We start from the raw sequence: 22,203 nt of genomic DNA on the forward strand, positions 1-22,203 counted from the left end.
TTTTGATCTCAAAGCAACAATTTTTTACTATGTCAAACTTGAAGAAAATAGCGAGGATTTCTTTTCTTCATGCCTATGTGACTTGATTACCTTCCTCCTTTCTCTTTATTGCTGTGTGTAACCTAGGGGCTTTGTGCCAGCAACAAGAAAGCAGACAGCTCATGTATCCAGATGAGTAGGAGGTAATGTTATTCTCCTACTACTTATGCCACTTTATCTGTGGGAAAGTTGTGATAAATGGAAAATAAGTGTAGAGTACAAGAGTATCTGATTGAATGGTTTTTGAAGCCAAGGGGTATTTATATAAGTAGCTGTATGGAATTAAACTACCTTTACACTTTTATTTTATAATGAATGGATAGGCTGTATAGCTTTTAATGTTAGAAAGCTGTAACCAAAAGGGAAGAAAAACCCTCCAGTGTGGAAGCAGTAAAAGAAAATTACAAAAGGAAACTAGTCACATACAGCTGATTGTCATGTTCACATTGAATGCAGCTCAATAACCGCAGTACAGCTGGTATATGATGTGGCTCTACTCTTTATAAGATACGTTAGGCTTGTGACAAAACTATAATAAGATGTGGTGTCTCGTAGCTAGGTTGTCCATAGGGTAGAAACTCAAGTGGTGGGGTCAAGCACCCATCTGTTTTGACCTAAGATGTCTTGTGTGATGTGTTCACTAACTATGCTGCTTATTCGAAATATGTTGCAAGGCACGAGTGTGTGGTTAGGGTTGAACAGGGAATGCAGCTGAAATTGTTGGTAGAGAAACTAGTAACTATTTTAACATACACAGGGTGGTCAGAAACAGACTGGAAAGCTTCTAAGGGTGTTCAGGGTATGCTGTGCTGAGAAATAATTGTTTAAAAAATTGGGTTCGTTACACCATTTCAAAGTTAATTAGCATTGAAGTTAGTCTGTCAGGTTGTTGCACACACACATTCAAGTGGGCCACTGTATAGATATTCTCATGGCATAGATGACAGCGCACGAGACTTCTCAGCCTTTGGCTCGTGTTCGACACTTACTACAATCCCATGTACAATTTTTGTACCGCTGTCATTTGGTTTTAGGAAACCAATTGATGAACATGTTTGGCTACACCATCTCTGATGGGCCACTTGAATTTGCATGCGCAACGGCCTGATTGGCTAACTCGGAAACGATGCAGCATATCAAATTTTTTCCTTAACAGTTATTGCACAGCACAACCTACCCAGCAATATCCTTACAAGGTGTTTCAGCAGGTTTTTGCAATGTATAGCTGGAGTCAGCTCAGTGATTATTAATGATAAAGTTCTTCATGTGACGCCCTTTACTGACAGAAAGTACCAGATAGGGTTGATAGAAGAGAGAGAGAAGATCCAACGGAGAGCAGCGCGCTTCGTTACAGGATCATTTAGTTATCGCGAAAGCGTTAACGGAGATGATAGATAAATTCCAGTGGAAGACTCTGCAGGAGAGACGCTCAGTAGCTCAGTACGGGCTTTTGTTGAAGTTTCGAGAACATACCTTCACCGAGGAGTCAAGCAGTATATTGCTCCCTCCTACGTATATCTCGCGAAGAGACCATGAGGATAAAATCAGAGAGATTGCAGCCCACACAGAGGCATACTGACAATCCTTCTTCCCACGAACAATAAGAGACTGGAATATAAGGGAGATAGAGGTACTCAAGGTACCCTCCGCCACACACTGTCAGGTGGCTTGTGGAGTATGGATGTAGATGTAGATAGTGGGGTTTGTTTCGTGTTCCAGGCAAAGTTATTTTTAAAGTGGAATCTTCTGTGCCTAATTGGTTTGAGTGGTCCCAAATTAGTCTAGTGCAATTTTTTTAGTTGTAATGCATGAACACCTGTTAATAAACATAAAGAAAAAAAAATCACTAAACTAATTTTGGCAGCTCCATTGGATGGGCATGTAAAATTGCATTTTAAAAATAGTTTTGCTCGTAACGCGAAACATACTTTACACCGACACTGGGCATTGCATGAAAGACATGATAAGCAGTATTTCTTTGGGCTGACTGCAGGTACACATAGCAAAAACTAATTTGCAAGTATATTCTGAAACACTGGAGAAAATATGCCTCTGAGGGTAAGGTTAGGCAGGAACATAATAGCTCAATTTAAATTGTTGCGAGTGGATCGATTAGTGATTAATGATTATAACAATTACGTTGTTTTTACAATTATTTCATTTCTGTAACATGGCAAATCTGTTGAGGGTAAGATTAGCCATGAATCTAAGTGCATAACTCAAATGGTCGTCAGATAAAAAAGTAGTGACATTGTCATGTTTAATGACTGGCAGAAACCTGATTATTCAACATGACAGCACCTTGCCGGGAAAGTCTGAAGAATTAAATTAAGTAGTGATGTTATTTACAGTTTAGGTGTGTTCAAATATTTGGCAGTTTTTGTTTTTGTATCTTGCTCCTCCCAAAATATAATATCGTGGGGCCACTGTGTATCGCTTATAGCGGAGATGCTGGGTTGCAGATGGCACAACAAATAAAAGAATGTCACAGTATAAGCTTTCGGCCATTAAGGCCTTTGTCGAAAACACACACACACACACACACACACACACACACACACACACACACACACGTGCGACTGTAGCCTCTGGCAGATGAAGCCACACTCAGTGTGGCTTCAGCAGGGAGAGGCTGCAGTCTCGCGCACGCATTGTGTGTGTGTGTGTGTGTGTGTGTGTGTGTGTGAGTGTGTCTAGTTTATTCTAGAGGCATCCATGTGTGTGACTTCAATATTTTTGTGGCTTTGGGATAATTTTAACTTAATTAATAGTTTTAAAGTTTGTCCCCACCCAAAACCCCCTCATTCCCACAGTTGTCATTTTAATTTCATATTGTTAGTGTCCACCCACCCGCACAACTGTCTACCTTGTGGTTGCCATATTGAAGAATGTAATGTGCCTGTTATGAAATGTTATCTATGGTTGTCTTAATCATTTGTGTAAGCTCTGCTCTATACTTGAAGTATGACATCATGGGTCAAAGTAAATGGGTGAAATTGGATCCTGCTCCATTCCCAAGTGATGGAAGAAGGGTTAATGTAGGAATGGACTAAGATATTGCTTAGGTTGGGCAGACAGTGGAACACTACGGCTGATGGTGACAGAATTTTTGGTAGCAAACCACTCATCTCAGTGCCTAATGAGAGATAACTGAATACATGCTTGAAAATGTGCATTGAGTTTTTCAAGTCGTGAATGATTAGAGGAGTACTCAGCAATCATTTGTTCACAGTGCAGTAGCTTTGTTGATGTCGTAGGTAGAGATGGTTCGGGAATTTTCATTTGTGTACCAGCTGTAAAGCCATTGCCAAGATTACTGGTATATGTGGATAACTCCCACTTCCCTCTGCAGCTGTCAACCCAAAAGGTGACAGGACTGTATTCATTGGGAACTCCAATGCTTGGTGGGCAGTAGAGTGAAGAAGTGGGCAGGAATGTCAGTAAAATACTAGGGAGTAACTGTCAGGTGTGTTGTCAAGTGGAATGGCAACTTGTAGAAAAAGCTACTGCAGTTCAGTGGAAGAAGCCAATTGAAATGTAATGAATTTGCCCATCTGTCTGGAAACCTTAAAAAGCAGGATTAACAGAGAAGGGAGTAGTTTAACACAGAGAATAGTAACCCTTGCATATCAGAAAGAAAAATTATTGAAAATTACAGCACTCCATTTTTTGACTAATGGTACATGAACTTCTTGATTTGTTCAAGAAAGAATAGATAGTCTCGGTTGTAGGACAGTTTCTTATTTATTTGTGATGTGTTTGACTCACACCTGAGCATCATGAGACAACTGGGAGGGGGGAGTTTCCTCAGTACAAATTTATGAGCGAGGAATCAGCTATAAATGTACATTTCAGTCAAATAAAGTAATTGGGAAACCATGACCTGAGTTCTGAGTATAATGTAACCAAAGACAAACTCACCAGGTAAAAAACTCTAGGCCCACTGGCAAGCATTCAGAAAGTCTCGCAATCACCAAAAATAGCAAGTCACCCAATAAAATTTACAGGAGACATCCGCCAGGTGACTCAAGGACCACTGGCAATTATACAGAATGTCCCGCATGTCATCCAGTAAAATATACAGGACACATCCATGTACAGAAATAAATAAGAATATGTTTCAAGGCAAAGAGCAGAAAGTGGAACAAACATACCAAGAGACCTCGGCTCACAGAGTATGTGAGTGATATAAGGAATAAAATCGTACAATAGTCACACGTTTTCTGTATTTACGCGTGCTTGCCCTTATCACAACGCAGGGTATGTTTACAACGTAGGCCAGGGGTATAAAGTGCCCTCATTGACACTGTACTAGGTGGCACTGCCATGATAAACTTAGATCCATTATATAAGGTAAAAACAAGGAAGTACAGTAAACAATATCTGTGTATGAATCGAAGCCACATGTGCATAAACATCTATTTAAAAAGTAACATCATAGCCTCGAAGTAGCCCTGGTTATGAAAGGTCAGCGTCTCGTTGAGCAGGGCTGGGCTCTTAAAATAGACTCAATTCGAAATTTCAAATTCTTCATGGATGTTCATCTCCTTGCCTTTTTGTACAACTTGCAGAATATCGAGATCATTTGGTGGTGGGCGATGGCGAGAAGTTTTTAAATGTCGTGCGAATGGAGAATATTTTTAAGGTGCACCCCCCCTTTTTCTTTAAAAAAAAAAAAGGTGCTCATTGAATTTGGCCAAAGTAGTGTGCGTTACAATCAAGACACTTAATTTTGTCCACTCGCGATCCCAAGAAGGAGAAACATTTAGGTTTCACGTCTTGAAGCAGGAACTGTGTTCCCACATTTCTAGAGAACACAATTTTTGCCCTAGTATTCCTAAACAGTTTTTTCAAGTCATAACAAAAAGTATTAATGCGATATTAGTTAACTGTGGGAGCACCCATAGTAAACCCCCAGAATTAAGTCTCTGTTATTGATAGTAATAAATACCCACATAGTACTAGAAACAGGTAGATAGCTGAAAACAGTAGTGAAGAAGAAGGAAATTGTGAATTCTGATTGTAATACTTAACCCAGATATAGGCTTGATGCTAGTAGTGCTGGCATATTGATTCTCATAAAAAAAAACTTGATAAGATGTTGAGAGTCTATTAAAGACTATGAATGGAAAATCTGGGTGAAGGTAAATGTCAGAAGTGGGTCAGACATGGAGGCCAGGTCTTCGTGGACCACCTGCCTCAGGAGTTGCAGTAGCAGAATGCATCAAAGAAAAGCTGATAGTTATCATGAGTAATTTGAGATTGTTTGGAACATCTTTGTGAATATTCTCTGCAACTGTTAGGGCAGATGAAAGCAACATCTTAGATCTTCTAGTAACTAATAGCCCTGATATTTTGTTGTAGAGGAGGGAATAGTGACCATACAGCTGTTGTAGCAGAAATGACTACAGATGTTAAAAGCAACGTCAAGAAAGGTGGGTAAATATTCTTGCTGAATAACTCTGACATGTGTCAATTAAAAATTATTTTTAGTCAGCATGAAACACTAATCTCAGAGATGAAGATTTAGAATATCAATAAGATTCAGTAGTGTTGTATTGTAAGCTTTAGCTGTGTATTTCAAGGGAAGTTGTGAGCAATGGGGAAAATGTGCCATCGTACAATAATCACATTTGAAAATTTCTGCAAAGCGTAGTGAAGCTTCATCATAGATTTAAACAAAGTCAAAGCCCCTCTCACAAACAACTAGACGAAACCAAACCGGGCGTATGTAGAACAACTTAAGAAGCTCTTAATGAATTTAAAAGTGAAATTTTGCCAATGACTATGAGAAAAATCCTAAGAAATTTTGGTCTTACATAAATTCAGTGAAGGGATCATAATCATCTGCAGAGTCACTCAGTGAACACTTGGGCACTAAAATGAGAAAGGCAGAAGACTGAAATTAGTTTTCCAAAATTGTTTAACTCTTGAGTGGCTGCAATAAACTTCCTCCTTCCAACCCTGCCATGAACATTGGTAATCTGGTTGTTGAGAAGTAATAGCATCAGGAAAAAGCAAATCAGGCTTTCTGCGCGTTGTGCGTGTGTGGGTGTGCATATTTCCTCTTATTTTCAACGGAGGCCTTGTTGGCCAAAAGCTCACTTCCTGACAGTTTTTATCTTATGCCTATCTGTGACTCAGCACCTCTGCTATATGGTGAGGAGCAACTATCCTTTTCATAATATTGTAGATTAGATGTAGGTAGATCGAACATTGACAGCCGATAGTCTACTACAACACACAAACCTAACAGGAAAAACACTTTTTGGATAAAGTTATGTTATCACTTTACATTTCAAATTAACTGTAATGAATTTTTGTGGAATCACATAGTACTATGTGTTTTTATCTTGGATCTGTTGTCACTGCCTCATAAATCAAAGGTACCTCAGTTCAGGTATACTGATATTATCACGGCAATTAATTTTGAGAAACTAAAGGATGCTTTTATTGCTGCTATGACAGAGATGTTTTGATAATCGTAACATTAAAAAAGGCAATTATTAATACAAAAATTTTCACAGTATTGTATTAGTATAGGTTACAGCCTATGGTTTAATTGTTACTAGTACTTAAGGAACTATATGTGTAAATGTTTTTCTTGCCTTTTCTTAGTGATTCAGAATGGACTTGTGGCCAAAGCTAGTTGTGGTGAGGAACATATACTCATGCTCATAAATTAAGGATAATTGCAGAATGTGGTGCCACACAACATAGCACTATACAAAACTGGCACTAATAGCATAGGCACATAGGGAACACAAACAACGCAGATCTGTAAGGCGTCCCGAAACACATGCTACAAAACACCACTGTTTCCTGTGCGTGTACCCTGACATCAATATGGGATATGATCACCGTGCACACGTATTGCACTGAAGCATCCCTGTATTCATCGTGGCATACTATTCACAAGTTCATCAAGACACTGATGGTCCAGATTGTCCCACTTGTCAATGACGATTCGGCGTAGACCCCTCAAGAGTGGTTGGTGGGTCACGTCGTCCATAAACAGCCCTTTTCAGTCAATCCCAGGCAAGTTTGATAGGATTCATGTCTGGAGAACAAGCTGGCCACTCTGGTCGAGCGATGTCGTTATCCTGAAGGATGTGCACGATGGGGGTGTGAACTGTCAGCCATGAAGACGAATGCCTCGCCAAAATATGGTTGCACTATCGGTCAGAGGATGGCATTTACGCATCGTACAGTCATTTCGGCACCTTCCATGACCACCAGTGGCATACGTCGGCCCCACATAATGCCACCCAAAGACAGCAGGGAACCTCCACCTTGCTGCACCTGCTGGACAGTGTGTCTAAGGCATTCAGCCTGACCGGGTTGCCTCCGAACACGTCTCAGGCGATTGTCTTGTTGAAGGCATATGCAATACTCATTGGTGAAGAGAACGTGATGCCAATCCTGAGTGGTCCATTCGGCATGTTGTTGAGCCTATCTGTACTGTGCTGCATGGTGTTGTGTTTGCAAAGATGGACCTCGCCATGGACATTGGGTGTGAAGTTGCGCATCATGCAGCCTATTGCGCACAGTTTGAGTTGTAACACAACGTCCTGTGGCTGCACGAAAAGCATTATTCAACATGGTGGTGTTGATGTCAGGGTTCCAAGCCATAATCCATAGGTAGCGGTCACCCACTGCAGTAGCAGCTCTTGGGCGACCTGAACGAGGCGTTGTCATCCTCCTCCATGTCCAAACAACATCTCTTTGGTTCACTCCGAGACGCCTGGACACTTCCCTTGTTGAGAGCCCTTCCTGGCACAAAGTAACAATGCGGATGCAATCAAACCATGGTACTAACTGTCTAGGCATAGTTAAACTACAGACAACACGAGCCATGTACCTCCTGGCGGAATGACTGGAACTGATCGGCTGTCAAACCCCGTCTGTCTAATAGGCGCTGCTCATGCATGGTTGTTTACATCTTTGTGTGGGTTTAGTGACACCTCTGAACAGTCAACATCTATCTTCAGGAGTTGTGGGAATCAGGGTGATGCAAAACATTTTTTGATGTGTGTACATTTCTGAAAACGAGGATAATGGTGCCTAGATGTTAGTTCAGTGCGAATGCACAAGTATCAGCCAAACTCTTACAGGAGTCAGAATTTGTGAATAGAGTGTTCAATGGATGAGGGAGGTTGCGTTGCAGTGAGAAATATGTTGGAAATTTGAGTCAGTCAGGGACCTCACCCAGATGACCAAAGTGGTTAAGTCAACCATTCATGAGAATTTTTCAACTTCTGCCATTGCGCTACTACAATGCCCTGTGGAGCTAGCTGGTTCTATTTTCCACCCAACCTTTCTCTTTCCTTTCCCATATTTCATGTTTCTGGGATGTAAACAATCTAAGGTGCAAATACTTTGCTCTTGTGACACTGTATACTGTAAGAGGGCATATTCAGTATTGGGTTATGTAATTGCAAGATGCACTACAATTATCCAAAAACTTTAATTACTCCAAAGTGTACACTACTATTTACTTTTTTTATTTATGGGATAATATATCTTCTACAGACTATCGTAGTGTCGTGTTACAGACAATAGGCATGTTAAAGAGATGTAAGTCGTTTTCATCAGAAGTAAACAGTGTAGCATCAGGGCAAAATTGCTAAACATAATATCAAATTAAAGAAAGTATGCTTTAATTTTTCAAAAATAATATGTAATTATTCAGAAATATACATAATACAAAATATACATTCTTATTGCTTTCCAGCATTTGTACATAATCATTTGATGCCTAATACAAATGGAAACATCTGAGACCTTAAAATATTCTTCGGTCTCCTTCTGCCTCTTTATTCTCCACAGTCATTTATTTAAAGCTTTTACTTCCACCATTACAAATTACTTGAAGGAACAGTCAAATGTGCTTACGAAGTCTCACGCATTTTCCCACAGACACAACACTGAGTTTTTACATGTATGACATATTGATATACACGTCTCCTGTTCATCACAAATTTGAGTATTGTTGTTTTTACTGCTTTATCTAAAACACAGACACAACACACAAAAGCTCTGACTACAAAAAGAAGCTTCTAAATTTGACCAATTTAGTACCACTTTTCAGAATTTCCAGATGTGCTTATAATGCTGGTACGGGATGTATTAAGTAGAGAATTCTGATGAATACTTTCTGTTGATGGTGGCCACCTTAGTGCTGATTGACAAGACTCTGCTCTAGAAGGAGTTCTGTCATTAGCAGTTACTGAATCCTCTGTCCTGTGGTTTCTCTTTGTTAGTTTCCGTAAATGAGAAGTATCTGTGGAACACAATTGTGTTGCAGCTGGTAACAGAGATTGTGACAAGGTAACAGACTGCAGACTAGTTGCCCGCTGCAGGGAGAGGCGTAGTGGTTTCTTTGGAGGTGTCGGCCTTTGTGGTTTTGTTTCTCTAGGTACAGAATTATTTCCGAGTTTGCTATTGTCTCCAAAATGACGCAGCATAATTACAGATGATTCAGAAGTGTAATCGGAGGACTTGCTGCTCTGGTTATCTGTGTGATCATGATTATCAGACTGATTATGATTTGCACTTCCCCTCAATTCTGTTTCAGAGTCCATGCATTTAACACTCCGCACTTCATAGGATTTGCATATCTTTCCATCTCTGAGTGTTTCATTCACACATCTAAGATTTCTTGTGGTGCTTTTATGTTCTGAGGTAGGTAGGCCATTGTCACTTTTCCGATGATGGTGTGATTTTTCGGGATCTTTATGTCTTGTATGCTTCTGTTGTTCCAAAGTATCTGAACCATCTAAAATATATGAATCTGATGTGTGATGCCCATTCCTTAACTTGTGGGTCTCTGATAGATGATGTCTGCTTCGAGGTTGTAATAAATGTTTTGAGGCAGAGATCCTGGTATGGCTTGCATCCAGTGAGTTGGTGCTTCGGGCACTATGTAAGCTATGTTTATTATGTCTATGATAATGATGATGATTATGATGATGAAACTGTCCCCCCGATGACGAACAATCTGAATTCCCACCAAAGTCTAGAGATTTGCTGCTATGAGAATCTTGGGTCCTTGACTTCGGTCGTAGTGTTGGCAAGCAGTTTTTGGGACTAGCCATGCCTGGCAGGTTCGCAACAAGGGCCGTTACTTGTGGTCCTTTTTGAAACACCTGTAAACAGATCACATGAAAACTAGAGTTAGTTATGAGTGTACATGAAATCAATTTATATTATAAAAAAGGAATTTCACTCGTTTCTTGCATCAGACAGATGAAACTGTTTCAATAAAATGACTATCTCAGAACAAAAGCAAAGCTCAAAGGAATGAAACTTAATTTCTGCAAAAAATTGTACATGAAACAAATTTATTTTCTTTCCCTGCAGTTACCAGATGACTTGTAGCTAATAACATCACAAGGATTATCCTTTTAAATTACAATCAGTGTTTCATAAAATAATTGTCATGTCTAGTTTACTATCTATGCAGTCAGCTCCCATGCTGCCCATTATGTAATCTGGTTCATTACATAAGCAGTGTACAATAATATACTAGCAAGCAATGAAGAGTTGCATTCATTCACAGAATTTGAAATTGAAACCTTCTTCTCTGTGTAAAAAGTTAATTAATTAATTAAAAACAGATTTTATTTTTGATTCTTAAACATTTCATCAGTTTATTATACTGTCATAAAACTGTTAATATAAAAGAGCTTCAATCTGTAATGTTTAATTTCATTCTTTATCAAAAGCAGTTTTATTTAGTCCTGGTATTGCAAAAAGTAAGTCATTGAACTTCATTTACTCAATTTATACATGCACAAAAATGAAATTGAAGTCAGTACAAGAAATAACAAAATGAGGAACACCATGCTGTATTCGGTTAAATCTACTGCCCAGCCAGGGCCACAGAGGCACAATAGAGTCCTTCTAACTCACTTCTGGATTGATCATTGCCTTATTATGCATGAAATCTTTTAACTGATCAGAGGACTTGTTACTGTGGGGTGCTAGTTGCAAATGTTCGTGCAGGTTATGGTTTGTGTGGTAACTCACTCTCTGTTTTGGTCAGCAGGATCAAAAACCCAAATGTGAACCAGGATTTTGTATTTTATCCTAGTGGTGCAGAAGAAGAAAAACTACCAAGTTCTAAAATACTTCAAGTTCGTTGGTCTATATTATCTTCAGAACACTTGTCATATTTTTCTATTCTGCATAATGGTTGCTTTTAATAACTTTATTCTATTATGTAATGTATTTACCATGAACATTTACTTATGGGGGTACTGACTAATATGCAGTTTTGCACCTTAGCCCAAACACTCTCAGTAGTTTTAATTTACATTAACACCTTAACACTTACTTTTTAATTGTATTTATTTTTTATTACATTTGCTTAAGTTGAAAAATGAAATGACATCGTCATTTTACTAACTTTCTTGATGAATGTTGACAGATATATTCCTTTGGTTGTATTTGTTCTGTTTTTGCTCATTTTGTATCCTTCTGTATAAGAGTTGGTGGTTTCCTTTATTTCATTACTTCCTTGCAATCTTACCTCTTCCATGTTTGCTTTACTTAGAAACTTAGAAATAAACTAAGTGTCAAAAGCTGTAACATTTGTTGTGAGAAATACGCGCATTTTTTGGCAACAAGACTGTGTATGTCAGTAAAGAGTGGGAGCTTTAAGGGACACAAAAGATCCTACAAAACTATTTTCAGTATAATACAAAACAATTATACTATAAAGTGGAATGTATTCTCAAGGAGGGGGCAAATGGCAGGCTGGCTGTAGCTTATGGATTCTCATATCAGTCAGCTCACAGATGTGGTGACAACACCACTGGCTACAGAAAGAAGAAGAGTGAGTCACATACATTGTTTCTTATGGTCACTGGAGAAGACAGGAGACTGTCACCTGTCAAAAAATTCTTTATGGTCTATATTATCAACAACTGTAGATAACGTCAGTGACACAAGACAGAGGTGGAATATCAAAGAATGATGTTACAAAACATAATGATGAACACAACTGGAAGAATAATACTGCATCTGCTCCAGAGACCAACACCCTTCATAGAAAGCTGGAAATAAGAAGAGAGACTGCAGTATGACAGGGATGATGAAGTCAGTGGTTGGTGCTAGGGAGAAGATATCTCCTGCCCACAACCAAAAGGGACACCAACTCAAGTAGGGGTGACCTGAAGTAACCATCCCCCAACTGTTGCTTTCCACAGGCACAGGATAAGTATCTCCTACAGTTGGCAAGATGCAGTCGCGTACTGCCAAAACAGTGGATACACCTTGTGTGTTGCACCCTTGGCACCAGGCTGTCCAGAACCCTGGTCTTGTTCTAATACCCAAAATTGGCACTCTGTTTATAACATAAACACTTTTGAAGCAGCTTTCTTGCAATTGTTTGCAACATTACTGTTAATTTAAATAAGTGTGCCATGATGTCACATTTAATGGGACTAAAATAGAATTGGAGGGCAGTTTAGTGACATGACTAGCTATTCTAACAATTTACAATTATTTTGTTTAATTGCACAATTAGACATAAACCACTAATTATTTCATATGAACAGACTGATTATGTCCACCCAGCCATTCCTCCATTTGCAATATCTGTCTTGTGTGTGTGTGTGTGTGTGTGTGTGTGTGTGTGTGTGTGTAGATAATTGGATAATGTTGGTGACACAAGACAGAGGTGGAATGTCAAAGAATGATGTTACAAAACATAATGATGAACACAATTGGAAGAATAATACTGCATCTGCTCCAGCGACGAACACCCTTCATAGAAAGCTGGAAATAAGAAGAAAGACTGCAGTATGACCCCTATCAAGAAGGGAGCTGAGATGTGATGGAGAGCTGTATGTGGGAGGCAAAGGCTCTGCACAAATACTGTGGGGGTTAGCCACTATATGAGCAGAGCGATATGGAACCAGCAAGCTTCATGCATCCTCAAGTCACACTCCATCAGATGCTGCAGCTCAGAGTTTCCCCCTTGTGTCCAAAGTTTTTGCTCATACCAAAAAGGGTCAGAACTTAATAATTTCTTATCTGTATGTGTACATCACTGAAAGTTAAAAGAAGCACCATTTAAACTGACCTGCAGCAGGCCCTCAGTGGGGGCTGTAATGTCGGCCCTCACGCCATGAGCAGTGGCAGGATGCGCAGATGTCGCGGCACTGGCAGCCCTCCGCAGTTCAGCCACCTGCTCCTCCAGATATGAGATCCGGTGTGAGAGGCGCACATTGTCACGCTCGGCGTCTTCGGCCCGCTCCCGTTCCCGTGTCACTTCCAGTTGGCTGCTGCAGGTACTCTGATGTCCGTGTTCACTGTCTGCATCACTGTGGCTGTGGGTGCGTAGCACTACCAACTGTGCGGGTGCCGGGGACACAGAAAGCAACCGCTGCAGATCAGCTGCTGATTTGCTGCCAGACATCACCAGCTTGCCATTCACCTCCAGCAACCTACAGTTCCGTGATAAACAAAATAATTATGTTAATAAATTTTGAGTTCTTAATGACAGGTTTACTTTCCAAGAACAAATTATCTGTATCAGCTGCAGTCAGAAAACTAAAAATTCTAATTTATGTTACAGATGTCTGTTAGGAACACGAGTAAGGTCTGTGTAGAATGATGTTACAGAGAAGTGGCATGACACATTTGTTGCGAGCAAGGGATATGATGCATTTTGTTATGTTAAAGTATTTTGAAGAGGTCATAAATTAAATTTTTCATCTCAATTCACGTTACATTGTACTGACTTTATATTGAATCATTTTTAATCTTACAGGTCATCAAAATAATATGTACTGATTTTCATAATTTAAACTGTAGTCACAGGCATTCTGAGACATTACACACATACATCACTGTTAAACTGAGGTCAAGGACTCTTTATTGTGTAACACCCTCTTGTTTTACTGGATCCAAACACAAAAAGACGTCTGCAACAGCTGTAGGTTTGTCCAAGAAAGCAAGTGCTTTATTGCTTGACATAAAAACGCATCTCTTTATTTCCACAGAAATCGACTGTTGTATTGGGTATCCCATAATATATCATAAGCAGTTCAAGGCATTGAATCAAGGTTTCCAGTAAGTGATAGTTTGCCAATGGCAAATACTGCAATATCTAATAATTGTCAACATTTTTTTTTTTACCAAAATACTGATGTAAATATGGGTTTAAAATGATTTCCATACTTTTCAGTGGTGGTTAAGGAACAACATATTTGATGCTTCATCAAAATGACTTTGTAACGCACAATTTGAGTTGTGGATGAATGAGTTGATGCATAGGGATGTTAATTAACCCAAATTTTAATTTGTGGAATGAATTTACACACATTAAATGTGGTGAATGCAACCACAGAATGTGTGTGATATCCTGTTGTTGATATTGTGGCTAGCTGCAGCCCTGAAAAGCAGTTGCCCACACTCACTACCAAGGGATGTATCTGTGTCATCATCCATGGACATTTTGGATAAGGAAGATTTCAAGTGCTTGGAGGATCAACTGTGAAAGTTTTTGATTTGGCCTCTATGTTACATGGTTTCCTTTCATGTCGGAAATATGTTTTCTATACCTAAGTATACAGAAAAATCAAGCCACATCCTACCAGGAGTCAGCTTAGAACAAAAGGCTAAAATTAGCTGAAGTAGATGCAAAACCTATAGGGAGGCCTGTTAAATGAAGCATAAGCAATCAGACCATAACCGAAAGGAAAATTAAATGGAGAAAACTAAAATTACAAGGAGAGATAATGGCTGACTAGGCTTGCCTGGAACAGGCTAAATTTCGTGTATCTGCGTACAAAAGAAACCACACACACGTGTAGAAAAATGCTACCTATAGCGGAGACACTGAAAGATCACCCTTGACAACTGGCAGTGCTGTTGCCAGCTTTCAATTGGACTGCAAACAGCTGAAAGTGAAAACAGTACTCGTCTGTGGAGCTGCAGCAACACTTTGCCATAGAGACACGCTGTACATATGCAAATAATCTGCACACTATAGTTTTAATGGAGGAGGAGGAAAAAAAGAAATGTTGACTATAATTTTTGTTTTATTTACAAAGAATATTTTAACATAATGATTCTATTCACCATCGCTACCAGAAGAATGTAGTAACTGCAACACATATGTTATGCCTCCAGGGATAGTGACCAAATCAGTTTTCCCTGTTTGTATTTTATCTTGCACTTCCTCAGTTGTGTGTCTGCGGAAGCTGTGCAGGATCAACGTATTTCATAAATTCAGTAATACATCAGGGCGACATTGCCAAATATGTATCACCCAGTCAACCACAAGGTCATGGCCCATCCGCCCTTTTGGATTCATTTTTCACTAATGTTTTCAGAGTAGTTTCCCTTTGAAATATCACGTAAGGTGGTAGCTTTCATCCATCACCAATTACACACATCATCACTGTACACCTTTGCTTCTAAATGCCACTAGTTCTTATCAAGATGCTAGAGTCACTTTTCCTGCTCACGGTGCTGTCGAGTAGCATATCAAAATAGACTCGAGTTTGATCCACATAAGCAATTTTTGATAATATATACCAATGTTCACAGTTCAAATTTATTATGAAGTGATGAAAATTCACTACTTTTTCCTTATCATCATCTGGAAGATGTTAAGCAAAGGTAAATTTCCTTCAAAAGCCTAATCCATCTTGATAGCCAGCTCCAACTAGCTCTGAAATCAGTGCTGCCTATTTCTTTGGCTGAAGCCATTGCTTTGAGTTGGTGCATCCATATTGTTGCTTCTAATCTATATTACTGCAGAGCCATTCAAAAACTCCCCTCCCTCCTCATCCCCAAGGTCTGGATTCTTTGCTTTACAGCTACAGAATGCTTGCAATTACTATTTGTTTCTGGAAGCCACATTTTGTTTTTTTGCCAGTCGTGAATACAACCCTATCTCACATTGTACTTTCCTCCCACTGCACAGTTTTCAGTGTCCTCTTCTTCTTCTTCAATAATTTTCAGTTTCTCTTTAACTGTGTATGAGCAATAATGATCACTTGTAACCATAATTAACAAGTTAATATGTGATTAATACTTCACCTCTAATGTGCTACTGACTTGTCACAGACTGAGGTCACAACAGCGCTACAGTATAATGGAATCTGTTGTTGGAAGCGGAGCAGTACTAACCATATGAAAATTAATCCACTCATCCCAGTTTTTTTTTCCTTAAGTTCAGAAAAATGTCTTTGCTGATTATTTGCAAATATATGGTATACAAAATTGCGTTACACGATTGGTTAAGGAAGATGTGCGAACAGCCACACAAAGCCCATTGCAACTGTCGGGGATCTTCTTTCACTGCTTCTACTATAGCTTCTTGAACTTGCATTGTACTTTCCCTGGGAGGATGGTGTATAGGTTGGTGAAAGCTGGAAAGGAGTGGCAGCTTCCTCAGACCTGAAACTGAGAGGGATTAACCTGTTTTGAGGAATAGATGTACTGGCCTCATAAGAGGTGAATACCCCTCAACCTGGGGTCTGAGTGACCTGCCCTCCTTTCCAACTTTCCCCAAACTGTCCCCCTTTCATCGCAAAGGAAGAAACATTCAAGCTCCAAAAGCTAGATTTTTCTACTTTTAAATGTTTTGTGAGGTAATCAGTAACTGGATTTCACTGGCTTGAAATCCTAGTTTTTCTGGCGTTGTTGTGGACTCGGGAAATAGATGGGTTGTTGTGGACCTCCATCAGCTCTCAGTAATTGATAATCAGTCTCGCTGTGAGTGTGCGCATTTGGGTGTCTCTGTGAATACATGCACGTTTCCTGGAAAAAAAAGGAACAAGAGCTCAGTAGCTAGTTTTACTACTGTTTACTGTTAGAAGTGTCTGTGTGTAGCCACAGATGTCGGTAAAGTTGTGTTTCAAGAGTGTAAAATTAGTTTAAAATTTGCAGTTATATTTCTTTTTGCTACTTATTGGAGACACTTGAGTTTTTTCATGTAGCCTAGGTGTGAGGAATTTTTCAGCAACAGTCTCATATTGGTTGTACAGATAATGGTGAGATAAAAGAGTACTAAGTGACCAAATATTATGGAAATAAACTATATTTTTTCCATTGAAACCAGTGTGTTTGATTCTTATGCTTCTAAACTATTATCCCATAATTGTTATGTGATTCCAAGGACTTTACAAGCAACTGTGTAAGGGTAACAGAAGGCTCATCAGACTTTGTTTTGTTGTTGGAGTTTATATTGTAATGGTCTTCTACTTACTATATGGATACAACTGTGTTTAGTAGGTAGTCCTGTTACCATTATACTGTAAGTTTCACAGTTCCTTTATTGGTTTGCACAGTAAAAGGTCTTAGCACAATAACAAAATTGCCAAGAGGATTACTTTCTTCTTTGCTTCTATCCAAACTTAATTTGTTAGTTTCAGTACGGGTTTTGTTGTATGAGGAGGTGCCCAAAAAGAACCAGAATTATTTTTTAAAAGCTATATATTTTCAAATTGTTTACAAAGCAACCTTGTCTCCTTCAAAATACTCTCCATTACAACTAATACATGTGTCCCACTGGTGCTTCCTCTGTTCTAAACATTCTTTGTACTCATCTTTAGAAATGAGAATAAGGTTTGTCATCAATCGACATATCACCATTTTTAAATTGAGCAAACCACTCATACATTTGAATTTTTCCCATAACATCAACCTGGTAAGCTATTTTCAACATTAAAACAGTTTCAGGAGCATTGTTACCAGGTAGAAAACAAAATTTCACAGTTGCACATTGTTCACTTAAACTTGACATAAAATATGCGACACAAGAACAAAACAGCAAAAACAAACATTGCAAATAGAACAAGCCAGGTTGACAACGCAGGCGGCACTGAACTGGCAAGGAGTTGCACTACACATGCTTAGCGGCAGAATTGCGTATTACACAAGCTCCGCCCTCGGCAATGTTATTCTGGGTTTTCTTTGGTACACCCTTGTATAGTAACTTTTACAGATGACTAGCTAAGAACAAAACTTCATCTGAAATATGCACCTTTTTCTACCATGTACAACTTATTCAAAAGCACTTGAAAGATTGAAGGCTATGTTATGGATGTGTAATTAGACATTACTTGCTTATCCCCACTTTTCTAAATGAACATTATTACTGTGCATTTCAGGAACTACATCTGCAATCAGTGACTTGTAACAACTGTAGTTTATGGAAGGTCTTCTCAAACACTAAAAGATTTCAGTAACTTGACTTTGTCCCACAGACATCCAAAACCAGATGAATTACTGCTTTTCCTCTGTCTAATTTTGTTAGTGGCTGTTACAACTTTGATTAGTGCATATTTCACCATTGTCACTATGAGGTGCTTCTAACTTTATTTTCATCTCTGGTTCTGTGGGAACACTGTAGCCAAAGCTAGTTGTTGTTCAAACAAATCACTACATGCAGGATGTGTGAGTATATGAATAAATAAAATATTGTAGCAAAGAGTACCACAAGGAAGTCTTTGAATTTAGATTTGAAAACGTAGGCTTTGTTAATAACATTTTCAGTTCTGCAATAAGCACACTGAAAACGGAATCTGCAAAATAGTGTATACATTTCTGTACAATGGTTAAGAAAGTATTATTCAAGTCTGAATTGTTTTTCTGTCTATTGTTCACTGAATGGCTGCTGCTATTATTTTTGAATGATAACATATTATTAAATACAAATGTCTTAAAGGAAATTATGTAAAAGGATGACAGAACTCCGAGTTCAAGACATCTGGATAATAATGCACATAAAATTTGCAAACTGACACCGCAGACTGCTCTGAGTGCACTATGCTAGGCTAAAGGATATTCTCTGCAAATTTGGAGTTTCCCCCAAAAATGATGTCAGTAGGACATTATGAAATGAAAATAAGTGAGATAAACAATTTTTAAATATCATGTCAGTGACTATGGTTATTATTATTATTATTATTATTATTAAGACAGCAGCACCTAATTTCCACATATTGTTTTCCAAGTAAGCTGATCTACTTTTAGTCCCTGGAAAATTAAATGTTATACTCCTTGATTTCTGATGTGTGACAACAAAAAAAACACTTTTACAGCAGTTTTGCGTGATCGCTATGTTTTGTTGCAGTTAAGCAACAGTCTCTTTTACGTAAGATATGGCCTTATATTTCACACTGCTGTATTTTTTAAGCACTCTTTTTGTTGAGTGCTATATAATTGAAACATAGCAATAAAAGCAATGGACATAGAATAAAAACCTGCAGAGCCCCGGGAATTAACAGCGCCTCAGTCAGATGGAACTCTATTTCTTGTTTTTTGACATTGGAGGACACCCACCCACTTCATGTTTGCTATCTATGGAAACAACAATTTGTGAACTTTTTTTTAATTGCATAATACTCTAACTTGTGCAAAACTATAGCATAGTCCTCATAATGAAATACATATGTTTGATCCAAGAAGATATTTGTCTACTGCTCTACTTTACATTTAGCCCTTCAAGTGCCTTGCACTGAGGAGATATCGAGAAAACTCTGTCACACATTACCTGTCACCCTTGATGATGCCACAGTCCGCAGCAGCCCATTCAACATACAGTCCTGGGGCAGAGTCACGGGTACTGGCTCCAAACCGTGGGCTCTTCACATCATAGTCCACAGAGATAGCATGCAGTGTCACTCGATCTGCACCACTCACACAGCTGAAAAGAGATCCTTTTGATATTAACTCATTTCAATGACAGAGAAAACTACAAAGAAGAGCAGCAAATAGCTTACGTTGCTCTTCATTGTCACAACACCCTTTTTTTGTGTCAACTATTAATGAGCACAGAAATGGAGATACAAATTATTTCATGGAAACAGACTAAATTATAGTTATTACTTTATGTAGTGGTATGAAATCAGTTTCTCATGCCTTTATGCAAGTGTGACTATATCTGTAAATACAGATAATGACATTACTATGCTGTATTTTGTATTTTGACTAGTTGGACTCTTCCTCAGTGTCTAGGACTGCATGATGTGTTGGCAGATGAATTTTGTGAATACCAATGGTTTGCAAGTAGCCATTAAGACATTTTGGCACTGCTCACAATGTGCTGCAAATCACTGGGATGACATACACTGGTTTATGCCAGATGTCTGGTATGTTATGTTCCAGCATTTGAACTGTCTGAATTTTGAAGTCCCACAGTAATTTCGCATGATCGTTTTCAACTCTTTCTGACTTAGGGACCCACCAGTTCTTTGGCACCACTGATAGCAATTTCGGCATAAGTTCCAGCTGATCATTTGTGCCATAGTATGGCTTGTGTTCTGAATTCTAATTTTAATTTCATATTTTTCATAACTTGCTATATTGTAAAAGATTCTCAGATATTTAAATTTTTTTACTTGTCTGAATGTTTCAGTGTGGACTTTCATGTACAGGTGCGCACAAAATTTTTTGTTTTGTTGAGATTTAATTGCAAACCTGTTTCTTCTGAGAGCTTCAATTGACAGCTGTTTGAGAGCAATAATTTCTCTTCTGTGGCTTGTTCCCATATGATAATAATCAGTTCTTCTGTTTCCTTCTTTATGGTTTCATCTGTCAGCCAAAAACAGATCTTACCATATCTGTTTTACCTTTGATCTTCAAAAACCGCCCATGCAATGCTCTATTGGCACTGGATTCCAGCTTTCCAATATTGATTCTTGCTTTTGGGTACTTTGAGAAGCTTTCTTTTTTGACCTCAATCAGAACTGGTTCTTGGCTATTTTTAACATAATCTCCCAATGCATGCTTCCCTTATTCCACTGTCCAAGATCCATGATGGAGTGGTTGGACCCTCGTGCGATCCCCAACATGGAGTCGCTGGTAATTTTTGAAGATTTTCTTTCCATTACCTCTGGTAAATAAATATTGATAATAACTTTGGTTCACCCTGGGTATTTTACTTCCCTGGTTGTCACCACATCTATATCATTCTGCACCAAGAGTGACAGAATACTTTGCAAGGGTCGCCACTATGCTCTCTGTCAATGTCCTGCACTTCACACTCAAGTCGTTGCCTACACTGGTAACTGGCAACACAGGGAAGAGCATTACACCCGCCCACAGTTTCTGCTTCTGACTCTGGCTAGCCAAGTTTATATGCCTGGAAAATGATCACTTTTGCTTCTTAACATAATACTTGTCATGTATGTGTTAAGCCTCCCATAATAAACACTATAGTGACTAAGTAACCTCACCATATCTAAACTGATCTGAAAATCAACACTAAGTGATCTACATGCACCCTGCTGCACATGTTACACTCAGATATGGCAGAAAGACACTACTGGGTGGAGTGTCATGTGGTATATTGCTTCTTACCACTGCATGTTACCCCACCTTTTTTTAATGTTCCCCTATACACACCTGCCACAGCTTGTGAGAACAGTTGGCTGCAGATTTAGCTTACTGCTTGTATAAGAGTGGTTTGAAAAGTTCTCGGAATCACCACAAGTGATCAGTGCTAGCGCAAGTTGTTCACATGATATTCATTGGATCTTTGCCTGTAGATACATGTCACATCTGTGCTCTTGGAAGAGATCTGTGGCGGTGATGTGGCTCTTTTGTTGTTCCCGCATAGTGATTTGTGAAAATGAAAAAAATCGAGATTCGAGCAGTGATTAAGTACTTCCTAAATAAAGGTATGAAAGCAAAGAACATTCATGCCGATTTCCAGACTAAACTGAAGGACTCTGCTCCTTCATATTAAACTGTTGCCAAGTGGACAAATGAATTCAAATTTGGTTGGGAGAGCTTAGATGATGATTCGCGCAGTGGTCAGCCAAGATGTGTCACTGCTCCAGATATCAATGCTAAAGTGCACAAAATGGTCATGGATGATCACCGATTGGAAGCCCATAAAATTGCTCATGCTTGCCAGATGTCATCTGAAAGGGTATATCACATTTTAATTGAAGAATCAGAAATGAAAAAATTATCTGCAAGAATGGTGCCACGCCTATTGACACACGCTCTTGCACACGTGCCATCGCCATGCAAAATTACACAAACTAAGATATGAATTGTTGCCACACCTGCCTTATTCACCTGATATGGCCCCGTCAGACTTGCATCTCTTCCCAAAACAAAAAATTTTTCTTGGTGGATGAAGATTCACTTCAAATGAAGAATCGATAGACAGAATTGACAACTATTTTG

General features: G+C 38.9%; 1 protein-coding gene across 1 annotated transcript in view; it reads right to left on the bottom strand.

The window, feature by feature from the left end:
* Positions 1-8,769: 8,769 nt before the first annotated feature.
* Positions 8,770-22,203, bottom strand: part of LOC126416087 (uncharacterized) — a 691,436-nt gene continuing 678,002 nt past the window's right edge. The window contains exons 7-9 of the mRNA XM_050083583.1: positions 19,559-19,711; positions 13,130-13,493; positions 8,770-10,187 (exon numbers count right to left, since the gene is read on the bottom strand). Of these exons, the coding sequence (XP_049939540.1) occupies positions 9,114-10,187; positions 13,130-13,493; positions 19,559-19,711 (1,591 nt within the window). The 3' untranslated portion in view covers positions 8,770-9,113. The remainder of the gene's footprint in view (positions 10,188-13,129; positions 13,494-19,558; positions 19,712-22,203) is intronic.

The sequence above is a fragment of the Schistocerca serialis genome, chromosome 1, assembly GCF_023864345.2.
Source record: "Schistocerca serialis cubense isolate TAMUIC-IGC-003099 chromosome 1, iqSchSeri2.2, whole genome shotgun sequence".
NCBI lineage: Eukaryota > Metazoa > Arthropoda > Insecta > Orthoptera > Acrididae > Schistocerca > Schistocerca serialis.